Source organism: Eulemur rufifrons, chromosome 1 (genome assembly GCF_041146395.1).
Source record: "Eulemur rufifrons isolate Redbay chromosome 1, OSU_ERuf_1, whole genome shotgun sequence".
NCBI classification, from domain to species: Eukaryota; Metazoa; Chordata; class Mammalia; order Primates; family Lemuridae; genus Eulemur; species Eulemur rufifrons.
The window spans coordinates 98,295,908-98,318,449 of record NC_090983.1 but is presented as its reverse complement, the minus strand read 5'-3'; the positions used below and the strand labels follow the sequence as shown (position 1 = coordinate 98,318,449).

The window sequence follows — 22,542 nt, the reverse complement described above, 5'->3', positions numbered from 1 at the left end:
GAGCAACATACCTTAGATCTGGCAGCAAATCTCTGTCAGAAAAAGTTGCACAGTAAACATGAACCCATATTGACATGATTAATTTCTCTTTGTCCTGAATAACATGTAGAATGTTCCTAATTCTCCATGAAATTCTCTGATTGAGTTGGTGGAACCTTAGAAGATAATCAAAACCTAGCTTTTGCTTCCTAATTCTATTGCAAATTTGTTCCACCTTGTGAAAATTCTGTAACAGTCTGTAATAGTGCCAAAAATTTAAAGTTGTATATTTATGCGTATTGCCTAGCAGATTGGGAATATTAGTTCATTTTTATCAAAGATTCAGGGAAGTGTTTTGCATTTATCATGCAGGTTACAACATCGGTACTCCTGATTATGAAAATATGCAGCAGACAGTTACGAGAGTGTGAATTTTGATTAATTATCAGCTTGATTCAATCATTTTCCTTGGGTGAATTTTCTAAGGGACATTTGGCCTACATTTTGAGTTACCATCTCCTAGTTAACAGAATAAAGGGCTTTTATTTGATGTTTGTGTGTATGCTTAAACAGACATCTAATTCAGAGCATTCTGTTATTAATAGCATATTAGATACGGGCATGTACAGTATATTACTTTTTTCTTTGAACTTAGGACAAGAAATTAAAAATAAAAAGCACTTTGTAATTAGAAATGTCAAACCAAATTTCTATTGTCACTCTTCTTCCAGCCCCAGTTGTAACTAGTGTTTAGATATTGTCTATTTTTAGCACAACATTAACTTCAGCTATACACCTAGACTCTGTTATTCTTTCAGTTTCTGTGTTTTATAATCTAAGAGTTTAAGTTTTTTGATCTGATAGATTGAGTTGTCTGAACATCCAAAACCATTAAACGGTTGAAAATCTTAATTTGAAGGTGATTTCTAATGACCATCATTCTACTGCACAGCCACAGTGTCAATATCAGCAATATCCCTCGAGCACCCACTTGATGGAAGGAACTATGCTGACTAGGTTCTGAGGAGGTAAGACGCACATTTAAAAAAATAAACACCAATGGAAGTTATCCTGGGGCTTGATGTGTGAGTGACAGAGACGAGCGTTCCCAGAGCTGGGTGGCCGTGACATGTGGCATGAGCTGCGAGAAGGAGCTGAGAAACAGGACAGCACTGGGAGGCACAGTGTCTCTGAGCCACCATGGAGCTGGCTGACCTGGAGCCGGAACCTGGCTGTGCCCGTCTCTTGCTATCATAGGGCCCCACCCAGCCCCAGGCTGAGCAAATAGAAACCAGAGTGAATTCAGTCTTGGGATGGACGGAAGGCTCAGAAGAAAACACATGCAAGCACAGTACCTAGTAGGAACTTAAACAGTAGCTGGTCTTAATAATGGCAACAAAACTAAATTTGAAATTAGAACAAACAGAAAGACGAGTCTTGGGTAATAAGTAGTCTAGTGGTTATCTGGAAATCATCCAGGCCGTGATTAATTTATAAAAAAATCAGACTAACTAAATACAAATGAAACAACTGGAAGTTTGAAAATTGAGTGAATATTTCAAAAATTATTATTACTTTTTTTAATGATACTGGTCCCGTGGATATGTGTTTTTAATGAGTCTTTATCTTTTAGCAATACATATTATAATATTTGTAGATGAGTTAATATTATATCTGGGATTTGCTTCAAAATAATAGAGGAGGAGCACAGGAAGTGAGTATGTGGATGAAATTAAAATGGTCATGAGTTGGTAATTGCTGAAACTAGATAATGAGCATGGGGGTTCTTAAAATCTTCTCTCTACAGCAGGGTATGTTTGCCATTTTTCCATAATAAGAAGTAAAAAAAATGGCATAAGTTGGAAGGAATATAAATATTACAGAATTTCTGGATAGGTTCTTGGCAATACCTAAAAAGTACTTAAATGTACATACTATTTGTCTTCACCGAAATTCTGTTACATATATTTATTATACTATCTATGTACAAAATTTGGGATAATCTAGATTTTTGAACAATAATGAGCATTTAGCGAGACTTTATATACCAGGAGTTATGCCAAGTGCTTCATGGAGGGCTCATTGCATGTTAAGCACACCCTTGTGGAAGATTCCTATGTGTTCCACATTTATAGACGAGGAAATCAAGGAACCTAGAGGTTGAGCTACATGACCAATGTCACAACACTGTAGGTTGTGGATGAGCCCAAGTCTGAAATTAGGCAGGTGTGGTGACTAGAGCTCCACTATTATTACTCTGTGGTCTGTAATGCTCTGGTGACAGAATGGAGTAAATAAGAGAAGGAAATAGCACCAGATGGAATATATTGCAGTTGCTAAAAGTGATGCTTAAAAATATTTATGAATATGAATATATTAAGAAGCCAGAGATGTAAATCACCATGACCTTGGATTAGGCAATGATTTCTTAGATGTGACACTAACAGCATAAGCAACAGAAAGAAAAATAAATACATTGGATTTCATCAGAATTAAAAACTTTTGTGCTTCAAAAGGTATTATGAAGAAAGTGAAAAGAAAACCCATAGAATGAAAGAGAATATTTGCAAATTATATATCTAATAAAGGAATTATATTCAGAATATACAACAAATTTTTACAACTGAACAGTGTAAAGAAAAAAATATAAAAAATGGCAAAAGATTTGAACAGACATTTCTCCAAAAAATGATATGCATAAAAATGGACAATAAGCACATGAAAAAAGGTTGAAGAATAATTAGTCATTAGGGAAATTTGCATCAAAACCACAATGTGATATCAATTCATACCCAATAGGATGCCTACTATCAAAAAGTAAGACAATAGTAAGTGTTGACAAGGCTGTGGAGAAACTGGAACCCTCATACACTGCTGGTGAGAATGCAACATGGAGCAACCTCTTTGAAAACAGTTTGGAAGTTCCTTGAAAGGTTAAACATATAGTTACCATAAGACCCAGTAATTTCACTTCTAGGTATATACTAACATATATCCATCAAAAATGTGTACATGAATGTTAATAGCACCATTAGTCATAACAGCTGAAGAAATGAAACCATCCCAACGTTCACCAACTGAAGAATGGATGAACAAAATGTGGTGCTTTCACACTATGGCATACAGGCTAGCAATAAAAAGTAAAGTAATAAAGTACTTAAAAATGCTATAACATGGATTAACCCTGACAACATTATGCTGGGTAAAAGAAACCAGATGCAAAAAGGCCACAAATTGGATGGTTTCATTTATATGAAATGTCCAGAATAGGAAAATCTGTAGATTAGTGGTTTCTGGGGCTTGTGGGGAGAGATGAATGGGCAATGTCTGCTAATTTGCATGGGATTTCTTTGGGGGATGATGAAAATATTCTGAAATGAGACAGTGGTGATGATTGTGCAACTCTGTGACTATCTTAAACCTCACTGAATTATATACCTTAAAGGTTTTATGATATGTGAATTACAGCTCAATAATTAAAAAGAGAGAGAGAAACACAAAGCAAAAGCTACATATGTGGAGAAATGGAATTCTATTACCATATTCCTGCAAATAATAAAATAAGAGTCATAAAAAGGAAAAAGGAAACAAAAAAAATGCTGGCTGGATGTCTAGTTCTAACACTTATTAGCAAGTCATTAAACCTCCATGAACCCCTCATATGTTAAGTTAACATATTAATACCTTTGTACTAGTTTGGAGACAGGAATATATGTTGCAGTTAATTGCCAGCTAATTTTATGATAATTTTTCTTTGTACCATTATAGTAAGAGAAAATGGGCCAATGAATTGTGATTCTGACCCAGGGGTTGGTCATAACAAATGTCCAAATTCCACCCAAGCTATGTCCAGTATTTACACACCATTTCCCTAAAATATACCATGCCATAGCAGGAAGCACGGAAGATTACCCCAGGAGAGATCAGCCTTTGCTCAGGGCTGTCTTGTAGCCGATGGCTCCCACTTTCGTTCCAAGCCACATTTCCCAGAGGCAAAGGGCATGGCTCAAAGACTTGGTTAAAAAGTCCATCATACATGCATCTCAAGTACTGAATATGGAGGGAATAATTTCCTTAGGATTATCAGAAGGAGGGAAAAGTTTGGAAACAGTGAAATATGAAGCATACTAAAAAGGCTAAGCACACATTTGTCTATTTAACTTATGGATCAAAATAAAAATATTGGAGGGAGCACAGGGAATATTCCAACACATGCAGGCAAAAGACACAGTGGCATGCACAGAAGAGAATTAATAAGAATTATTTCAGAGAAAGGAGCCAACAAAAAATAATTGGCTGAATTTAGAACAATATCATCTATAAGATGTTTGAATAATGTCCCCAGAAAAATGCAGAGAGGTCTGCTGTTCATTTTCTTTCAAACACAAGTCTTGGGTATAGGTGCTATTAATATAAAATAATGCTTGTGCACTTTAGTGACTGGGCCTGGTAGTGTTTACTCTCTATTTGCTTATTGTAGCACATGGGCCCACCCTAAGGGTGGCACTCAGAGTAAGTTTTCTAGGGTAAGTTATTCAGAGACCTCGCTCAGTGTGAACACCCAGTAGCACTTTGCTTGTCTTAGCTCACACTAGGAGCCTTCTGGGATAGGACCTGCTTCGTTTCAAGCTTCCATTCGGGGCCCAACACACTGTTGGCCCTAAAATTTGTATTAATTTTCTCCCAAGGAGTATAATGTACTTCCCAGCAATAATAAACAAGTGATTCAAATTAACTGGGGTGAAGGCCCAAGTATGAACAAATGGAAAGCTTCATTTATAATATATTCTTCACAGAAGACAGGGAATGCTTTTCTGTTTTGTTTTTAAGTTCCAACAGTAAATTGGACTAAATAAAGCGTTGTTTGGTAAAGGTGCTTGGAAAATGTGTTTTAATGAATTGATAAGATTTATTTATAATCGCCATCATTGTTTGTATGTAAATGGTGTTTTGAGTGATTAAAACATTTTATTTTAATAGCTGAAGTGCTGCTTTTGTAATGTTGTTTACATTATTTGCTCAACAAACTTTTTTCCCATCAATAAAATAAACTTAAAAATACTGCAAAGATTGATAGTAGACCAAATCTTTGTTCTTATTTTTGAAAAATATGAAGTATTTATCCTGAATAATGAGATGTTATAGTTTCTAGAGTTGTCGTGAATTTACCTAGAGAATTCACACCAGGACCATCACGCCTGTGCAAGGTGTGCATCCATCACGGTACAGTTTTGTCAATGTAAGGAATTGATAAGATTGGGAAAATGCCCTAGGACAGGAATTTTGGCTCTTGTGTTCCATCCCAGTCCACCAGTGAAGTAAATAGGAGCCGCTAGGCAGGGCTTTTAAAGGCTCAGACCTTTGCTCTAGTCACCTGCAGAAGAGGGAAATTTCTCTAGATACACAATATTGTTTTCACTGCTTTACCAATACTGCCTTTGTTGTCAAAATAATTTCAGATGGCTTAAGTATCTCTAAGGCTCCTCCAGGGATAGAGTCTATGATCCTTTGGCTACATTTGTGAACTGAGGAATTGGAACTGGAGACACTAGTGTGCCACTAACAACCCAGCTAACACAACAGAAACGGGAGTCCCCCTCTTCCCCCACGCAGCTGGCTGCGCGGCCACGGGCAGCCGTGCCCTCCTGTAACTATCCATCGGGCTCTCCTGTAGTCATCCATGCAGTCCAGTGGCACCGCCAGTGCACACGCTCCATGACAAGCGGATGTGAGCATGGTGAGGAGCTAGGCACAATCTCCAACCAGAGGGAGGCAGAGGGACAGTGACTGATGAAGATTGTCTAAGGGCACAGGCATCACGCGGCCTGCCGTAGCCGGGAGGAGCTCTGACCCCGCACAGGGCAGAAGCAGGACTGCTTAGCATACATACCTTTTTTGCAAAAGGGCCCTTCATAAGGAGAATTGGTGCAGTCGCATAAGTAGCCGCTGTGCTTCTCCACACACTTGCCCCCATTGTGGCAGATGCTGCCGTAGCTGCTACAGTGACCTGGGCAGCCCGGCCTGACTCCAGACGTGAACTTCGCCCTCTCCTCCAGGTCCAGCCTCTGCCCGTTCAGGTGTAAGGAGCGGATGCATCCTAGGAACCCTTTCTGTCTTGATGATGTTCCCCCTACGAGGTAAAACGTAAGAGGAAAAAAATATAAGGCACCATAAGGCTCAATTCTTTTGGGTTTAATATCTTCGTTGGCAACAGTTAATTATTGCTTTGTTCTCAGGCTGTGCTGAATAAATTCTTCCACTAAAGTTTCCAATAAGAATTGGGATTTCGGCCGGGCGCGGTGGCTCACGCCTGTAATCCTAGCACTCTGGGAGGCCGAGGTGGGCGGATCGTTTGAGCTCAGGAGTTCGAGACCAGCCTGAGCAAGAGCGAGACCCCACCTCTACTAAAAATAGAAAGAAATTATATGGACAGCTAAAAATATATATAGAAAAAATTAGCCGGGCATGGTGGCGCATGCCTGTAGTCCCAGCTCCTCGGGAGGCTGAGACAGGAGGATCGCTTGAGCCCAGGAGTTTGAGGTTGCTGTGAGCTAGGCTGACGCCACGGCACTCACTCTAGCCTGGGCAACAGAGTGAGAGTCTGTCTCAAAAAAAAAAAAAAAAAAAAAGAATTGGGATTTCAAAGAGCCTCAAAAAAATGCATGTCGTTCCAGGCTGGGAACCTTCTACCTACCCCACCCCTGAAAAAGACAAGAGAGAGAAAGAATATAGTTCTTGTGGAATCCTGTATTTTATAGGTATAAGAATAAAACTTCAGGTGACCATGTTCCCTGAAAATAAAATAAAATGTGTTCTGACACAGTCTACAGCACACTTGCATTTGAAGTAGAAGGCACAGAGGAGGATTGTCCCTTCTGGCAAGACATTAGCTATGCCGCGACTTAGAAAACTGCAGCTGGCTTCCTCGTGCTCACACAGTGTGGCGCAGGGCACTCAGGAGAGGGCCGACTGCAGGGCACACACACAGGGGTCGAACTCCGTGTCCGTCACTGACTAGCACACCGACCGCTGAATCACCTGAGCCTCAGCTACGTCATCTGTAACATAACAATAAATTTATTTCATCTGTGTACGGTAAGGCTTAGTTAACATCGTAGAATACAATAGGTGCTCAATCATTGCTGTTCCTGTATCCCTTCTCTTGAGCCCTCACAATGGCTAGAACCAGCAGGTCCTTAATGTATGTGTGCTGACCGATTCTGGAGCTCACCCTCTAATTATTATACCTGGGAAGCCAGATTTCTCTTTCTGGAATACAGAATAGGGTTGTAACCCAACTTTCTGCTGAGGAGACCTCTTAAAGATTACAGAGAGATTTTATATGCTCCTTGCAAATTATCCAAGAATAAGGCAGATTTGAAGTTTCAGAGTATTTTGTTCCCATTGGAAGGCCAGGATTGTACCAGCCTACCCCTGTGCTATCAGAAAAACGTGTATTGAGAGGCAAGTTAGAAAGTTGCGCTGAATCCCACCGGCTCGTATTTATGTGGTGGGAGGAATTCCGGGAGCTCCCAGAGAAGGCAGAGGCACAGCTGGCCCTTAAAGAACACGAGCTTTGTTTCAAATCCTTGGACTCAAGTCCACACACACGGGTGAGTGGAGGAGACACCAGGTCTTTGAGGTTTACCAGATGTATTAGTGGCGAGGGAGAAGGCAGAAGGGAAACCGCCAGGGGCAGGGCCACCTTGTCACTCATCCTCTGCACCCTCAGCATCCCCCATCTGCACCTCATTCATTGCCAGCCCCTTATCCCACAGCTCCTTTTAATTTTAGTCTGGGAAATGACCAGATAAAAATATGTTCCCATCAAAGTGGACCAGATGAGAATTCAAAATGTGTTGTCTCAAACAGGGAATGTAGATGTTACATAAGAAACAAAGCTGTTAATTAAAGGAATGAATAAGTAATGTAAAGAATTCCTGGCATTAGTCAGCCTGGCCCCAGGGTGGGTGGGGTGGGGGAAGGTAAGGAAATAATCAGAAATGCGATCTAGCGAGCAGGGCCTGCGGGGCAGGGTCAGCCTTCCCTAAATCACACCAGGGCACCAGACCTGTAAATATACCTACGACATGCACTGGCCCCATCCAAAGACAGAAGGTTCCTAAGAGATACATCTAGTCTCTTATTCCAAAGTAATGACGAAACTCCATTGTATTTTCAGTTCCGATAAGTGATACCCAAGCAGGTCAGGAGGCCAAACCCAGATTGCTCTTCTTCTGTCTGTCTCAATTTTGGTGAGTAAATCTCCTTTTAACCACAAGATAAATCAATTATAAACACAAGCTGATCGTAGTGGAAGGTTCATTCTTTCTTTCCTAGAGATTATGTAGAATAAAGAGGGGTGGATTTATGCAGTTGAGTGTTTGGTTTGGTTCTGTTTCCCTTATTTTGCAGTCACTCCCCATAGTGGATTTGAATAACTCTTCATATATCTTGTTGGTGTCATTTTTCTCTTAGCGGAGGTGAAGGATGCAAGATCTACTGCACATTTTCCTGCGTGTGACTTAGTCGACAAGGTTATAAATGGAGAAGAAGGGGCCTGGGTTGGTTTCTCTGGCAGAAATGCTCTCCTTGGGGTCTGAGATGCGCAGAGCCTGGCAAGAGTGCCCCAGACAAGGGACCGTTTCCATTACCGACGCCGACAAAGCACAGTGTCACAGGCAGCTGTGAACTAAATGGCACATTGAACTAAATTTCAATTTTTACCCAGCTGTTTTTTATTCTTTACAAAGGCAAAAACTAGAGGTTTGGTTGCTTTTTCTCTATGAAGAAAAATATGTAAACTAAGGATAGAATAATTTTTAAAAGATTCCCCCCCCCACCACAGACACACACACACACATACACGCCCCCCAAGAATGCTCGTTGGTTCTCTGCATTCTCTGATGATCACACCTCCTATGTGTAGAGTGTTGCTGGAGGTCTGAATCTTCTGTGAAACTTAAACACTGCAAAGAAATGTGGCAGTAATCTTCCCTCCTCCTCCTCAGTCACAGCCATCCTCCCCCAAGTACCTCTCCCAAGTACCCCTGGACACACCTGCTGCCCAGACCGTGCTCAGCGCCGTCTCTCTCACCCCAACCAGAACCCCCAGAACAACGTTCTGCCTTCAGCCCTGACTCTTCCCATCCGCTCACCGCTTTGTAGCCAGAAGAAACGCAAATTTGAAAATTTCATTCTACTGTTCCTGCTTGATGCCCTTCACAGACCAGCCACTGTGCTAAGGACCAAGCTGAAATTCCTTCACGTGGCTGACAGGGCAAGGGCGACCTGGCCTCCCCTGCCCTCCACAGCACCCTCCCCCGTACTCCCTACACCAGGCAGTGCACTGGGTGCTCTCTACTGCCCATGGCTGCCCAGCGCCGCATGGTTTATCTGCACTGTGGACCTCGTCACGTCACGTATGTTTTATGTACCTGGTATGGTACTTCCCCCATGCACTCCTGCTTGTTCCACCCCACCCCTGCAATTGCACACACACTCACCGGCATGCCAAAAACACGCATATCTTAGTCATTTATTTTTCTGTTCACCAGTGTTCAATTATTTTTATTAGTTGTTAAAAAGCAGGAAATATATATTTTTTTATTTTAGTAAGTTGCCTATTGAAAAATCAGAAGATTTCTTAAAAATGAACCTGCAGTCCTGCACGGCGAACCTCAGCCGCAGCAGCCCTGGGGTCAGCTTCTTTAAGAAACGGCCACAGGGCCCCACTGGGACCAATTCATTCATTCCTGTCGTCTCCCTGGAACATTGCAGGTATTTAGTTTTTCAGCTGTTGCTCTAATATACCTTCTTCTTTACTTGTTTGCTTTTTGTCTTTTGTACATTTTACTGTAAGGTTGGAAGAACAAAAACATGTACCATTATACTTAGGGCAGCTTAACACCATTTTTTTAAGGCTCAGCCTTAATCTCTTTGAGAGCTCTTTGATAAGCAGAACAATGCCTCTGATTCTAAAAAATACATTTCAAACGTACTATTTCTATGCTAGCAACTTCACACTAAACTCGTTGAATTCTCAATGGTAAAGAAGACATTCTTCCTGTTTCATAGTTGAGAAAACTTAGCATCAGAAAGATTGCTTTGGCCAGAGTCAAGAGTCAAACAGATTTTATGTGGCAGAGAGAGGAATCACACTGGATCTGGTGACCTTCAAAGCCCTGATAGAGCTCTGTACCCTAAAACCCTAAAATGAACTATTATATTAGACAATTTGTGTCAATGACACAACTAAGTGATTCTTCTACTTTCCTCCTCTGATCGCCTACATGTTTTCTTTCACTAGGAAATATACACCCATACATTTATCCTCTTGGCTTCCATATCATTCTTGTTGACAACTTGGACCATTCGTTGGCTGGCCTAGCTAGAAGCAATTTTGTATGAAACTCTTCAGTTGGCCCTTGGTATCAAGTGGATTCATTATGATGATGTTTCCTCCGACTGAGTATGAATCAACTCTTAAAAACTTCACTGTCATCATTCTAAGCCTGTCTTAGAAAACCTCCATGTGTCAGCTCGACAGATGCTCATTGCTTTCAGAAAAACATCTCAGTTCCTGTGCCCTCCTTGAGCAGAAGTGCAAGAGCCCCTATTTCTCTCATGTGTATCTCCCTCCTTCTGGTACATGCACAAGCAAAACTCCTTTGTGGAGAAGGTTCTGGAAAAACACTGAGTGGACCAGGCAGGGATCCTATTTCACAAAAATTAGTGCAGCATCACCTTTCCTTCCGTTCTCCCTTCCTTCCTTCCTCCCTCCTCCCTTCCTCCCTCCTCCCTTCCTTCCTTCCTTCCTTCCTCCTTCCGTCCTTCCTTCTTTCCGTCCTCCCTCCCTCCCTCCGTCCTTCATTCCTTCCCTCTTCCTTCCTTCTTTTTCTGCCGTCGAACATGGAGCTGCTTGTTTTCTACTAACGTTCAGGTACATTACCACCTACATCTGAAATTCTAAAGTGGCAGCAGGTTTAACATATACATGATGAATAAAAACAAATACACTAACCATCAATTATCTTCTTTCTCCATCCTGCTCCCTCCAACTGGCAGAATCTGTGTACTAGGAAAAAAATCATAGTAGAGACTAGCTCCAAAATGTGATTTCATTAAGGACAAGAAGTGAATCTGGTTGAATTTTGCCAAATAGAGTGATTTCTTGTTCATTAATCACTAAACACACACTTTTCAATAATGCTGGTATTGCTAACTGTGCGCACAGAAGGCAAAACAATGACGGTAATAGTGAATCTGAACTAAGAGTTTACTTCATGTCAATTACCTTCCTACAGGCTTCATAGACAGTTTCTGATCTAATCCTCACTATGAGCGGCGGCACCCAAACCCAATGCCAAATGCCCTCAACAAATTAGGAAAGAGCTTTTTGAGAACTTGGATTCAGTTAACAGCAGACTTAAACAATTTCCTTATTTGGTAGAAATGACTGTTGTGAAAATGAAAAACTTTTGAAGAACAATTCACTAATGCATATCAAGAGCCAATAAAGCATACTATTATTGGCTTTATTGCACTTTCTAAAGAAAACAGCCCGAAATGGAGCTGGGAGGAGGACTAAAACCTGAGATATTTACTTTACACGTAGTTGTCACAAATTGGGGGAGGGAAGTGTCTGACAAGAGAATGGTAAATACATCAGGGTAATTCCTTATGGAGAACTACTATAAAAGTTAGGATAATGAGAAAACTCAACTTCAGTGATTGAGGCTCTTTTTAGTTCTCTTGTTTAATTTTTTCTTACATGTAATAGCACAAAAACAAAAGTGCATGGGAGTATACAACATAATAAATTTTCACAAACTGAACACACCCAAATAGCTTGCACTTAGATCAAAAAACAGAACTTTACCAGCACACCAGACACTTCCTTCTAGTCAGTAACCACCCTTCCAAGGATCCCACCAACCTGGTTCTGACATCAGAGACTATTATTGAAACGGAACCATACTGCATGTGCTATTTTGTGACCAGCTTTTATCACCCAGGATTGTATTGATGAGATTTGCCCACATGGGTGAAGGGGGACCTGGCTGTTCATTCTCATGGCTGTATAACATCTTGCATATTTCTTGTGGCAAACATTTCTGTTGGGGGTGTACCTACGGGTAGGGTTGATGGGTCATAGGGTGTCTATATGACTTTACTAGATAATGTAAAATGGCTTTCCTAAGTATGTACCAAGTTAAGCTCCCACCAGCAATAAATGAAGGTTTTAATTGTTTACGTTCTCAGAATGATGTTTTTTTTTTTAAGTTCTCTGGTCAATATGCTAAATATCAATGATTATTCTATAAACCATAGATGAAAACAAATGTGAGCAATTGGATTAAAATATTCCCAGCCCTAGCATATTTATTGGGAATCTAGATTTCTGCTTTCCATTTTTATCTGTGGTTTGTGATTCATTTATAACCTCCTCTTGTATTGGGTTTAAACTAGATCTTTCCTACTGTTGAAGGCCCACATGACCTTCTAGTACATAAAAAGGTGTTGCTCTCACAATACATACTGGCAAGGAAAGTTATGATAATTGTAAAATATTGAAATATCTAGAGGGCTTTTAGTCTTTTGTAAGCACAAATCCAGCAGGACACATTATCATCCACATTTTCCTGCCGGGAGTGCGGTACCATCAGAGGTTAAATGGCCTTCGGGAATGAAAGGGAGGGAGCAAGGTGGCCTTGAAAGAGAGAACAGGGGAGAAGAGTGAGGGTGAATAGACAAAAGGATCAAAAATGATGGAACCAGAGGAAATACATAATAAAACATGCTCTGACAAAAAGGGAAAAGCTAGGCTTCAGAAACCCGAGAATAGTTGAGATATTGTAAAATAAAAATGGAAACTCCCTCTTTCTCTCTCCATCTCTCTCTCTCTCTCTCTCTCTCTCACACACACACACACACACACACTGTTGTTTTGGAGCAGACCCTCTATCAAAGACTGTTTCTTACTAGTGACTGTGTGGGTGGGAACCCAGTGAGCCTTTCCCTGCATCTGCCCCGTAGGGCAGTGACGTCACCCTGACACTATCTCTACCCCCATATTTTTGATGGATTAATTTCTCTGGGAAGGGATGGGGTGGGGTGACAAGGAGGGAGGGCAGGATTCTAGAGAACAAAGGTTTAGGTGGAATAGGGTGGGAAATGAGAGCAGAGGGCACCCGACCGTCTGTTGAGAAGGGCACCACCTCACTATTTTAAAACCCACCCGAGCGCAAAGCCGGGCTCCGGTGCAGCGCAGATAGCGGTGGAGGATGCAGAGTCCACGTGCGAGTACCCAGGGTAGGGAGCAGGGCGCGGAAGTGTCATCTCTCCGAGGCCCTGGGGCATTAGGGCTTCAGGTGTGCTCCCGGACAGCTAAATCAGCAAGTGGCTGGCAGAGCAAGGTGAGAGATCTGCACCCTATGCACAGAGTGTGCACACGAGTCCCAGGCTGCCTGATTCCCCAACAGACTCTGCTGACTTCATATTAACCTTATTTCCCCAATATAAGGAGAGAGAGGCTGGACATCGTCACACAAGGCATGAGCGGTAGCGTGTGGAACCAGCCTCCACGTGGACTTAGAGGCCGCTTCCACTCTGCTTGGACTCCTTGAATATACACCCCACATACTGTGGCACAAAGGACCCGCCTTAACACCCAGCACACACCTTGGCCTGCACTCCTTAAAGAGGACATGGTCTCATTCATCCCCATGTCCCCATGGCCCAGCCTGGGGCTGATAACAGAGTACGCATCAGAAAATATCTGTTGAATAAATTATGGGATAAAAGGAACATGAGGACAAAAAGAGGAAAAAGGACACAGCGGAGGAGGTGGAAGACAGGAGCAGACAGCTTGCCTAGGTGCCTCCCCACCCAACTCCAGTGGACGCAAACTCCGCTGAAGACCCGCAGGCCTTTAAAGAGTCCTTTGGACTCAGGAGCGGGAGAAGAGAAGGCTGGTCACCAGAAGGAGGAAGAACACATTCTGTTTAAGCCCCTCTGCACACAGCGTTTGCCTGAGAGACAATCCTCACCCTCGCCCTTTGGCCTGAGGCACGGATGAGGAAGCTGGAAGCTGCATTAAGGCTTACCTCTCCTGCACAAAATCACCTTCCCCATTGAGGTGGCCTTGAAGCCACCCACATCCCTTTCTCCCAGGATTAGAAGGAAATTGGTAACAAAATGGGAATGAATGTCGGTCTGCCGGCAGCACTTTGCGGAGGGGATTGTCACATCTCTCCCCATCCACCGCTCTGCTTGAGGACTCTCTCACTTCCTCCTCTGAGTCATTGGCTTTGTAGCCACAGACTTGGAGAAACGGAACCGGCACTAGGTGGTGTCGCAGCCCCAGCCTGCCCCACTGGGCTGGCTGTTTTCCAAACTGGAGCTTTTCCTGTGACTGCTCACATGTTGGGGTCACACCAACCCCAGGGCACCTGGCCTTCTCCCCTGTCTACTGTCCCTCGGTTTGGCTCCTTGGATGTTCCGAGAGGACTGTTTTATTGTCCGGGAAGATCTGGCTTGAGTTTCTTTCTACAATTAGAAACCCAGCTCCACATAAACGGTGCTGTTCTAATTTTTTTATTTTTTTATTTTTTACTGAGTTATAAATGTTGACAACTGGAAGTGCCAGGAGAATCAAATTACTGCTTCTAACACTGGGTTTCTGTGTGGTCTAACTCTCAGGGCCCCTCTCTGGGATGCATGGGAAAATGATGCCATGTCGCACTCTGCTTTAAAAAAGATGGCACTAGTCCTAATATGTTTTGCCAATGGCAAAAAACAAACAAACAAAATCCTTTTCCATTCTGCTTCTCTTGCTCGTTATTAATCCAGTGGAGACCAGTAGATGATGACATGAGCTTCAGTTAAAGCAGAAGATATTGTAGACAAACATTTCCAAAACATCCCTTGCATAGTAGGGTGCAGAAAACATTAAAATGGGTAAAATGTGGGTTAAATGTATCCCACTCTCGAGGTCTTCAAGAAGAGAGAAAATTTTCCTGAAAGGGTGATTCAATTGTTCTCCTCCCTGAATATAAAAACAAAACCAGTGTTTCAAAACATTTTCAAGCTATAAGAATCTGATTTTGTAGATGAGGAACCATGTGGTTTTTCACCACTTTTTTTTTTTTCCACTTAAGCATTTCTGAGTGGCTACTGCTCTTCCGGGTGTTTTTATACAGCACCTAAGGGAGGCGCTCACCGGACTCGCCTGCGAGCGTTTGGAGGTCTCTTACCTACGTCTTAAACGAATCAAAGCAACTTCCCTTCTGTAATTATTATGGGGAACCTCAGAAGTCATATATTTTTTTCCTGAAAAAATGATTCAAGTATACTTGGCCTATTATTTAACTTTGAAAAAACTAAACTTTGGGGGACAAATTAGATACAATAATCAGAGATTTACATAATGTTGAAAAGACAATTATTTCTTCACTTTTTGTTTCACTATTGACATAATGGTAAGTATCACTGTCCATGCACAATGGTTTTACATAATAAATATGCTGAAAGGTAATTTTCCAATCATCTTTTAATGTGAGAAGGATGGATACCTCCTCCTACCCTGTGAGACACATGACGCCGTCCCAAACCGGAAACTACCGGCCTGCACCTGGACCGCTGTCCTCACGGGGCCCTCACAAGGATACAGCTTGGGTCACCATTCCAAGGGGAGTCACACCAGCTCACCTGCGAGGCTGCATTATGCCCCAGCTCACGGGCTTATGAAGCGCCAGAGCACAGAATTGACGTGCACGCCGAGCCTGCCTGGCTTCACCATTGACCCCTCTGAGTCTGACACGCTTCACCTGAAAATAGGAATAATAAATCCCTACCAGCCTGGAAGCAGGAGTAACATTTTCGAGGAATCTCTCTAAGTTTTATGATTTATCAAGTCAGTATAGTATTTTCCCCAGGGGATTCTAAGTTTGGAGTAACTTCAGTTTATTTTGACACAAATAGGACAGTTGGGCTAGGGAAAAAGGTGGGCCTATGAAAGAGCAAAAAAGAAAAAAAAAAAAAAGGAAGGAAGAAATAAAGTCATAAAATGAGAATCGCAGGCCCACAGCTTCACAACAGCTCTACTCCGTAACTGCAGCACAGTTAGGTTTGGAGGGAAGGAGACATTTTCCATTGCCACAGCACACATGGGCGTGAGGGCAGGTATGACTGTCACTCCTGCTATGTACATGCAGATAGCAGGTCTTCAAGTCTTGAAAGATCAGTTACCAGACCCTTCATTCTCATTCTGCAAACACAATAGTACACTTAGGCTAATTATTTTTCTACCAAGGTCTCGTGGCTGGTTGGCAGCTGACCTTAAATGCACATTCAGATCTTCTCAATTCACTTTCAACAATAAGTGGTAGCCCTTGGGCTTCTCTTGCCTCATCCTCATATTGTCTGACATGTTAGTATAGAAAAATAAAACAGAAAGGGTGACGTCACGGGTAGCTCCAATGGTGTGGTTTCCACGAGCATGCAGCATACATTTCAGAACTACATGTAATGGAGTCTCTCCTACTCTGTTAAAGAAATATGACCAGTGCAATGGCCTGGCTGCCAACGTCCCTAACCATCACGGTGCTACAACAGCCTGAAGTTAAAATATTGATTCTGAGAATCCAGCGTGCATTGACTCATGTATCAGCACTTCAAGCTGTCACTTTGCAATGGCAGGGGCAGTGCCGAGAGGTACACCCTATTCTGTGAAGTGCAGCCTGTTTCCGGTGCTCAGGAAGCACTCGTGGCCACAGCGGCAGTGCCAGTGATTGCCGTGCTGAAGGACGCTCTGCTTTGATTGAAAGATCCTTCAGTGGACAAAAGCATCTAGACAGACGCATCCAAATTAATATTTAAGTAATGCCACACTCAATCTATCCCGGTGAAGGAGTGCACACCAATTTTACCTTTCCCTGCCCAGCAAATACAAAAATCTAGAGTCTCTAAATTTCTGAATGATAAAGAATGCATTTCTTCATCTTGGTGACTATAATGAAGCAGAGCTTATTTATGTATTTATTTACTGAACAACCAAATTACACAAAATGGAAATGTTGGGACTTCAGCTTTTCTGCCGCCTGACATTTCTAAGCGCGCATATTGCTGAACACTAAACAGTAAAATTCAAGCCAACAGACTAAAAGGACCTCCAGCAGCCTTTTTTCTTCTTCAAGTACATTAAGACAAATTCAATAAGGCAGAGTAACATCTGAGATGGGACTTATTGGAGAGAAACAGCAGAAGCCGGTGCTCTCGCTGCAGCTGACCTTGCTCCAGCTCCAGCAAGACATCTCCAGACCCATCAACATGTTCTCACAGCGCGACGTTTGTGATCAATTTACCCGAAACGTCTGCAGATAAAAATCCACCACAACACACAGCTGCTTCCTCTCCCTTTTGACTTGCACAGAGTTTATCACATATTCTGTCCATATGATAATTTCATAGCTACATGAAATTTACATGAAAGGGTAAAAAATATGATTCCATCTTTGTATATATCTTTCAGCCAGAAAGATTCATAAATACTGCCTGAAGATAAATTAAACTTTGGCATGGAATATAATTTATGAAAATTGCAAAACGTTTCAATTGATTCCACCAAAAAAAGATATTAAATTTTGATGACTAGCAAACTTCCTCAGAGAAATAAAATGTGATGTTTAAATAGAATTAAAGCAGCAATAAAAATTAAAAAAATGTTTTAGTAGTAAATCATATCACTTACACAGGTTATTAATTAAGCAAATGACTTACAATCATAAAAAATGTTTTTAATCACTTATATCTTAGCTTCTGCTGGATCTGTAAAACATGACAGATGAAGAAAGAAATACGGATCTTGTTGAGGAGACAGAATATGACATCCTCACATTCCGTTCCTTGTTTCCTTTAGCTGGAGTGATGTTAATACTGTTCTCAGAGTTAAAGTTGCACAATCCCAAATTTAAAGGCAGCAAGTACCCAGTGGGTGCTGATGGCATTTCATCGCTAGCCGGAGAGCCACATAGTGTGGGAGTTGGTGAAAACATAAATAAATACATAAACAGAAAAGGAAAGAAAGCTAAATCTGGGCAGACTGATAAATTCTGTCATTTATTTACGTCACTGTTCTAAGTATCTGAACTTCAAGTTTTATATAAGAGCACACTCTTGGCTTAGGTAGTATTGCGGTATCTCTAACATTCAGGCTTTTTTTTTTTTTTGTATTTTAAAGTCTTACAAGCCCTCCTCAACCCACTGTCAAAATCTTTTTGAAATAATGGCTGTAAGGCTGACTTTATCTTTCCACAGAAAATTACTTCTACCTTTCTCTCTCTCTCTCCCCTCACCCCATACACATACACACACACACACACACACACACACACACGCACGCGCGCGACCATAAGCTACATTGCTCAATTCATCTTTCAATCCCCACCATTCCCCAAGGTGCCTGACCTGCCGCAGATGCTTACTGACCATTTACAGAGGAAGGAAGGAAGGAATGACCATGAAATGACATCTGGATTCTTGGGTCCCTCTCGGCCCTTGACCTGCGGGGGCTGCCAGTTTGGACAAAAAAATTGTTGCAAGCTGATTCCAAGTGGTGTGATTTCAAGAAGTATCAAAGAAGCCCCTAGTTTATAAAGAGACAGTTCCTCTCCCAACCATATTACTGATGACTGAAGTCCCTTTGAGTTGGCTCCACTATCTCATTACACCAATAACAATGCCCACTGACTTAGAGCACACATCTACTAAGGGGTAAAGAGTAGACATATCCTTTCCCTAAGAATAGATTTTGATTGTAATGATAAAAGGGGGTCTATGGGCATCTGAAGATAATATATACAAAGAGGAAATACATAAAGAGTCTGGGATCACCCCAAAATCTGCTAAGGGGTAGCATAATCTTTAATTGCTGTGGCTAATGAAGCCAGAAAGAAATAATTTGTAGAATTAAATGTAGGATTATAAATGCTTTATGACACACTTTAATCATTTCCCAGGTCTACAATAAAAGAGAGATTTTCCTTGGGCCTTGGTCATGTAGTGGTCTTACAGTGGTTTAGCACAAAGGTCACCTTAAGATGTCGCCTACCTACAAACAATTGGCTGGTCAGCTGCAGTCGGAAATGGCCCTCGTCCGGGGTCTCCCTGGTGCTCCTCGGAAGGCTGTCTACCTGGAGGGAGGTCTCCTTGAGGTTCCTCTCGGCCCGGACATAATGCCATTGGTTGTCATTCAGAGGAGAAGGAGACTGGACCACAAGCTCTACAGGGCCATTCCCAACATCGATGGCAAAAGTGATCTCTGAAGGAGCTGAAACCAAAAAGGGGAACAGGAAGAAGAATGAAGGGAGTCGTCAGTGTGTCCAAGGCACAAGCATATGTGTGGGAGAAACAATTATAAGTCAATATCAACATAGAGAGGACTTCTAAAATCTCTGCAGCACTGAAATCACCCTTAATGGTAACAACCACCAAATATGATGTGTATATACATGCCACAAGCTCTTTTTTCTTTCTTTTCTTTTTTTTTTGCCCCGGTTTGTTCCTATTGTGTAAATTCAGAAAACAAGTTAGGGATCTGGGCCGTTATGCCTATCTGATAAACACGTATCAGTGCTGAGATTCTGGGTATTCTGGGTCTATTCTGGCTTTAGCAGTGTCCTCCTGGATCTCTGTAGGCCTGGGGTTAGCTAGGCAGCTCCACTGCTGCAAGGAGCAGACCTGTGCCCCGGGAAGGCCAGTGCTCTGTTCCATATTTCATTAATGCATGTAATACACGTATTCATGATGTCCTCTCCCCCACAAAAAGGGGCTACAAGTTGCAGTTCCTGCAACCAAACCCAAGCCTCTCGACTTCATGCCAGACTCCTTATGTAATTCTTTTTGCCTCTGTAACAATCTGCATATCATAAAAGCCAGGTGTCAGCCAATCGGGAGTAATAGTTTCAATGATGATGAAATGACAATGGTGTTGGTGATGGTCGTGGTGATAGCAGGGGTGTTGGTGATGGTGGCAGTGATGGCAGTGGTGGTGACGGTGGTGATGGTGGGTGGTGGTGATGGCAGTGGTAAAGACGATGTTGGCAGTGACGGTGGTAGTGATGGTGGTGGTGGTGGTGGTGGGTGGTGATGATGGCAGTGGTGGTGATGGTGGTGGTGGTAATGACAGTGTTGGTGGTGGTGGTGGTGATGGTGGTGATGGCAGCAGTGGTGATGGTGGTGGCTGGTGCTGATATAACCATTAACAGAGACAGATGGAAACAGCAACACAGTAGGTGCAACACATTCCACCTCAGGCACCATGCTAAACAGTGACAGTGGAGTGTCTCATTTTAATTCTCAAAACTACTCTATGAGAAATACATTATTAGCCCCATTTTATGGGTGAGAAAATTAAAGTTCCGAAAATAAATAATTTTCTCAAAGTTTCCCAGAAAGTAAGTAGAATTTGACTCCAAGGGCAAAATTCTTCATTGTTTTGCTCTATTGAGCGTATTATATTGTATTTTCCATTATCGCACAAGAATTTGCTAAATCGAAAGGAAGTGGAAAGTGAGGTTGAGGAAAGGACAGTCTCCTTTGCATAACCAGAGCCTCCTGCACTAGACATTCCCTTCCCTCTCCCTCGTGGCACCTTGTGATTGCTCCCTTGCTCTTATCCCCTAAAACAGGAAATGCGTATTTATTTGACAAAGTCTAAATTATCAGAAATGCCAAAGGTCAAACAGCACCCTGGGCCACCCCTTCCTAAGTCTGTAAACCCTAACAGAAAGCTGTCCTCAGCATGAGAAACCCGCAGTGTGCAGAACTGCAAGTCACTGAGAGCTTGAATTGCTTTGCTTTCTGGTGCGCCCTGATCTTAAGGAGAGGCAGATAGTAAAAGAGGCAGCTGTAAAAAACAGATTTGAGAGCCTGGATTCTGGAGCCTCTGTGACCAAGGTGAGTTTTGAATCTAACCATATCTCAGTTTTCTCCTTTGAGAAATGGGAATAAAAACAATACCTAATCCTCAGGTTGTTTATACATGAATCCTGGTGAAACTCTTAGAATTGCCGTGGCACATAGTACATGCTCAGCAAGTGATAGCTATTGTTATTACTACTGTGCTGCATGATTTGCCAAGCCAGGTACATTGGCTTTGCTCTACAGACTCATGCATTAAAGGAAACAGAATTTAAGGGAACATATTGGATGATAAGCAATTAGATGACTAAATAAGGGTGAAGGTGGCCCCTAGTGTCATTGCCGTTTCATATTCAGACCCCCAGTGCCACCTTGCAGCCCCGCACATCTCAAAATCAAAAAACACTAAGAGATGACTGGGCCCCACATTTATTTTTCGCTATAGAACACGGAGTAAAGATCAGTGAGAATTTGGGGGAGCAATGTTAAAGATTTTGCTAAAAGCCTTCCTGCAAAGCCGGTCTTGTGGTTATTAAATTCCACTCAGACAGCACATCTTCCTGGAGGGCTTGCTGCTCCTCTGTGTCTGCCCCCTGACCCTGGCCACCACCTCCATGTCAGGTTTCCTGTCTGTGCTGACCTCTGCCCCAATCTTCATCCCCTTGTTGTGCAATGATCTGTTTACTGTCTCCCCAACCAGTCTGCAAACTCTTAATGAATGCCTCGTTTATTATATACCCAGCAGCGAGCACTGCGCCTCATATGCAGGCAGCTCTCACCAAAATGAAGTTTATTCATTAAAACATTGTAACACTGCACACACTAAATATAATTTTGCAATTTTCTTTACTTTTTTTTTAGGTTTATACCAAGATATTAGGGTCCTTGGAAAATCTTTTAAAATAATTTTATTCAAGTAAGTGTTAAAGACCTACTATATTTAAGCCATGTCTCCTAGAACCACAAAGCATAAATAAAATGCAATAATAATTGCTAATATTTATTAAGTGCTTACCATGAGCTCGGTACCCTGCTAAGCATTTTTCATGAATCAACTCACTTAAACCTTGCTACAACCTTCTGAGACACATAATGTTTTACAGCTGGGAGCTGAGATACTTGCAGCTAAGTGAGCTTCCCCAGTGGGATGGGGCAGAGTCAGGACTTAAATCCAGCTGATGTGTCTCCAGAGCTCACTTTTAAAGCACTCCTCAATGACAAAACCTCTGGACTTGAGTACATAATAGTTGTATTTCTGTATAATGTGCAAGTAATATTTTGATACAGACATACAATGTGAATTAATTAACATTTTATTTTTAACTTGCACTCACTTGTATTTATCTTTTTGTCCTCTATATAGCTTATCTTCCTAAATTTATGATAATTGTTTTAAGTATAAACTTTATCAATTATACTTTCTTGATTTTTTTATCCTGAGACTTTGCTGAATTCATTTATCAATTCCAGGAGTCTCTTGGTTGAATCTTTGGGGTTTTCTAGATATAATATTATATCGTCAGCAAATAGCAATAGTGTGATCTCTTCTGCCCGCATTTGGATACCCTTGATTTTCTTCTCTTGTCTGATTGCTCTGGTTCTAGTTCTTAGTTTTGTGAACCTTAGTTTTGTGCTTCTTAA

At 41.9% G+C, this 22,542-nt stretch overlaps 1 protein-coding gene across 2 annotated transcripts in view; it reads right to left on the bottom strand.

Annotated features, from left to right (window-relative positions):
* CNTNAP5 (contactin associated protein family member 5) overlaps nucleotides 1–22,542 on the bottom strand; it is a 770,280-nt gene that overhangs the window by 94,473 nt on the left and 653,265 nt on the right. For both annotated transcript variants that reach the window (XM_069473762.1, XM_069473772.1), the window contains exons 17-18: nucleotides 19,091–19,309; nucleotides 5,870–6,109 (exon numbers count right to left, since the gene is read on the bottom strand). In XM_069473762.1, coding sequence (XP_069329863.1) covers nucleotides 5,870–6,109; nucleotides 19,091–19,309 — 459 coding nt within the window. The remainder of the gene's footprint in view (nucleotides 1–5,869; nucleotides 6,110–19,090; nucleotides 19,310–22,542) is intronic.